Consider the following 3,926-nt stretch of genomic DNA (forward strand, 5'->3'; position numbering starts at 1 on the left):
AGTTTCTTATACTGTAAGGCTTCGTAGAAAGAACTGGAAAAAGACAGATCCTAGAAAATATCCCAGGCAGTGGGTACCTCCTTTTCTCTATCTGTGAATCACTTTTTACAGCAATGCTCCTAAATCCAATAGCACACAGCTTCTTAATTTTGAATATATTTATGTGTATTTTTTTGTCATTTTTGTTTTTGCCTGAATGTATGTCTGCGTGCCACATGCATGAAGCCCCCACACACATGAAGGCCAGAAGAGGGCATCAGATCCCCTGAACTGGAGTTACAGATGCTGGGACTCAAACCCAGGTCCTCCAGGAGAGCATCCCCTGGGGCTGGGCGTGGTGGTGCACACCTTTAATCCCAGCATGGGAGGCAGAGGCAGACAGATCTCTGTGAGTTTGAGGCCAGCATGGTCTACATAGTGAGTTCCTGGACAGTTTGAGCTGTGCAGAGAGACTAAGTCTCAAAACAACAACAACAACAACCACCACCACCGGCCTCTGGAACAAAGGCCTGGGGGTCAGAACAAGTTCAGTAACGCCACCACCTAATCAAATCAGATGTCACAATCTCCATGTGCTCTTGCAGGGCGGGATGGTGGGGGGGCTGTCTCAGTGTCCTTCTCCTGGTGGCACATACATTTGAGAGTGATAAGCTTGGGGGTGGGGCTCAGGGCGCGGTGCCACTCTTATCTGCCCTCGGCACAGCTCTTAGGATTAGGCCAGTGTCGTCCCTACCTCCAGGAAGGTCCATGACCCATCTCGATCAGCGCCCCCTCTACCCACTGCACCGCGGGTCCTGTGGCCGTCCTCGTGCAGCCTTTTCAATGTCATCTCTCCTGCCCCTGCTCCACCAGAGATGTACACTGAAAGCCCTTTAGTGCCACCAGGCCTCCCCATCCAGGGGACGTGGTCATATATGGGGCACCAGAGTTCGTGTGAAAGTCAGACCCCACTCTCCACTCAACTGTGAAGAATGTCCTGTCCATTGGCTAGATCTGGGTAGGGGTTCGAGGTTTACTGCACGTATTGTCCTTGGCTGGTGCCATAGTTTGAGCAGGACCCCTGGGCCCAGGTCTGCCCATCATAATGTTCTCCTTCATAGTCACAGGGGAGGGGAGTAAGGGAAAAATGGGAGGGAGGGAGGAATGGGAGGATACAAGGGATGGGATAACCATTGAGATGTAATATGAATACATTAATAAAATACATTTAAAAAAAAAGAAAGCCCTTTAGGTCAAAATCAGCAAACACAAAGGGGTTCTTTTTTTTTTTTTTTTAAACAAAAGCAGATCCTTCCCCTGTACTCTGAAAGTTTTCATGGCAATAAAATACAATCTTGGGCTGGGGGAGATTTTAAAGCTGCCTTTGCAAACACAAGAGCCTGAGTTTGATTTCTACGCCCCATGTAAGAAGGTGCTGGCGTGTGTGCAACCCCACTGAGGTGGGTGCGGGAGGAGGAGGGCCCCGAGGCTGGCTGACTTGCCACTCTTGCCTAATGGTGAACTCCAGGCTTGCCTGTTTCAAAAGAGGTAGACGGCATCCCCGAGGACCACACCTGAGGTTGTCCTAGGGCCTGCGCGTAACACATGTACATGAAGGCATGTGCACCCACACGCACACATGAACACACACGTATACCGACACACAAAAAATAAGAAAGTAAAAATCTCCTTTTACTACAAAATAAAATCTTTCAATGAGTAGATACTGTTGTGCCTTTGGCAAAGCCTTGGCTGGCCTCTCTCCCTTATGGCTCCCAGCAGCCCAGGGCAGGAGTCCTGGCCCCTCCACAGCTGCTTTCACCTCTCAGGTCTTCCAGTCCATGAGTTCCTCCCTCATGGCCTTCACAAGCCAGTCCCTTTCTGACCCCGGCTCAGCGTCACTAGTGTCACTGCCTTCCATAGCCAGCAGCTTTGAGTAGTTGATCCTCTGCTCTTGGGGCAGCCTGGGCTGGACTGACAGGAACAAGGCCAGCCAAAGCAACAGGACCAGACAACAGGCTCGGTAGAGGCCGGCTATGCTGAAGCGCATTAGGACAAAGCCCCCCACAAAGCTGCCGAAGCTGCAGCCACTCTCATAAAAGTGACCTTGGAGAATGGTGCTCAGAGACCTCTCTGTGCCAGAGGAGGCCAGCTTCTCTATGGACGCCCCCACAGCCCACCACAGGGCACCGCGGCTGATGGTGCTCAGGATCTGGACAGGGAGGGCAGACCACCAGTTCCAGATGAAAGAATAATACAACAGATGGAGGGCCAGGCAGCCCAGCCCCAGCCCCAGCACACCCACCCTAGACAGTTTCCTTAGCAACCAAGTTCTGAACGGACGAAACAGAATTTCTCCGAGGAAGCCGAGAGCCACCGAGAAACCCATCACCAGCTCCCTGCTGCCGTGGTCCCTCATGTGCCAGAACAAAAAGTTCTGCACAGTACTGGCAACGGCTCCTATCCAAAAGACAGTGAAGGCGAGGAGGATGAGGCGGGCATCACCCCTTATGAGGGACAGCGCTTTGATGGTTTTATAGCTGCGCCCCTGTTGCTGGTTGGTGGGGACGGGAAAGGCAGTGCTCACTGCTAAGGCCAGGATACTGACCAGCGAGTAGCTGTAGAAATGAATCACGCCCCGAGGACCGTTGGTCATGAGGATGCATTCCAGATGCCCCACCAAGGCTGCGATGCCGCACACACCTGCTGACATACCCAAAAGTCTCCACACCCACAGGTCTCTGTTCCGGTCAGTGGCGTCTACAACATCCAGGTATTCATAAAGACTGTCATCCGCCACCTGCTCCAGAGGGGCTGCCAGCAGTTCCCAGAAAACCACAAACCCCAAGGAGAGGGTGAAGGTCCACTGAGGCCTTTTCAAGGAGTGATCGCCGGTCTGGGCATCCCCCTGGGCCTTCGATGAGGTGACTGAACTTCCAAAGGCTGCACTTGCAGGAAATAGACCCAAGGCAGCATTGCCCACCTCCAAAGTCCCTTCCTGGGAATTATCTTTCAACCTAGAAGTGACAGGATGCAGAGCTTGGGCAGTGATCCTGGCTCCTTCAACAGAGTCCACTAGAAAGGCTTCCAGACCGCTAATAGTTCGTCCTTGAGTTTTACCAGATGCATTTGGAAAGCCAGAAGTGTCCAGGGCTCTCTTGTGTCTGCTGACTGGGAGGCTGGGTGCTCCTGTCCAGTGGTTTGGGACTGACCCCTGGGCGGAGATCATGGTCACACTTTCTGGGACCCCCAGTGGTAGGGCGGTGGTGGCCACTTTACTGCTTCCGTTACAAAAGTGGTTGCCCAGATTTCTGTCCACCGGTGGGACGAACACCATCAGGAGGCTGGCTCCTGTGGAGCCCAGCAACGAGCCAGTCAGAAACAGTCTCCTTTTCTGGTAGCGTTTGGCCAGGAAGGCGCAGAAGGGAGTCCAGCAGGCTGTGATCAGATGCTTGGTTCCCATGAGGATGCCCACCAAGGGCGCGGCCACACCCAGTTGCCTCAGGTAGAGGGTCAGGAACGGGGTCACACAGGCATCCCGGATCCCGCACACCAGATGGAAGAGCCTGGCCACCCTTATCGCCCTGGGGACGTCCCATTGCGGGTTGGGGCTCATGGCTGCGGGATTCTGTCAGACCCGGAAGAGCACAGGACCGTGGTGGACACCGGGCGCGCGGGGCTCCATGTACTAGAGAGGGAGGATCACGGGCTCAGGGTTCCGAGCAAGCCAGATTGCGTCTCCAGCCCCGGGCGTCGCCGTCGGTCACCTAGCCAACGGGCGCTTGCCCCCCGCGTCCGGCCACTCACCCGGAAGTGGCCCCGCCCCAAGAGTGAGCTGCGGAGGGGGGGCGGAGCCCAGGCACCTGTTGGCTCTACCTGCAGCACCTGGTGCACCTGCGCCCCACCTGCGCCGAGAGTGGCGCCACGTAGTCTGCTCGGCGGCGCGT

General features: G+C 54.9%; 1 protein-coding gene across 1 annotated transcript in view; it reads right to left on the minus strand.

Moving 5' to 3' along the window:
* Window positions 1-1,650: 1,650 nt before the first annotated feature.
* The window catches only part of MFSD6L (major facilitator superfamily domain containing 6 like), a 3,074-nt gene continuing 798 nt past the window's right edge, over window positions 1,651-3,926 (minus strand). The window contains exon 2 of the mRNA XM_084761718.1: window positions 1,651-3,926. This exon is cut by the window's right edge and continues 602 nt beyond it. Coding sequence (XP_084617844.1) covers window positions 1,805-3,595 — 1,791 coding nt within the window. The 5' untranslated portion in view covers window positions 3,596-3,926 and the 3' untranslated portion in view covers window positions 1,651-1,804.

This window comes from Acomys minous (genome assembly GCF_964271855.1).
Source record: "Acomys minous genome assembly, chromosome: 16".
In the NCBI taxonomy this organism is placed as follows: Eukaryota; Metazoa; Chordata; class Mammalia; order Rodentia; family Muridae; genus Acomys; species Acomys minous.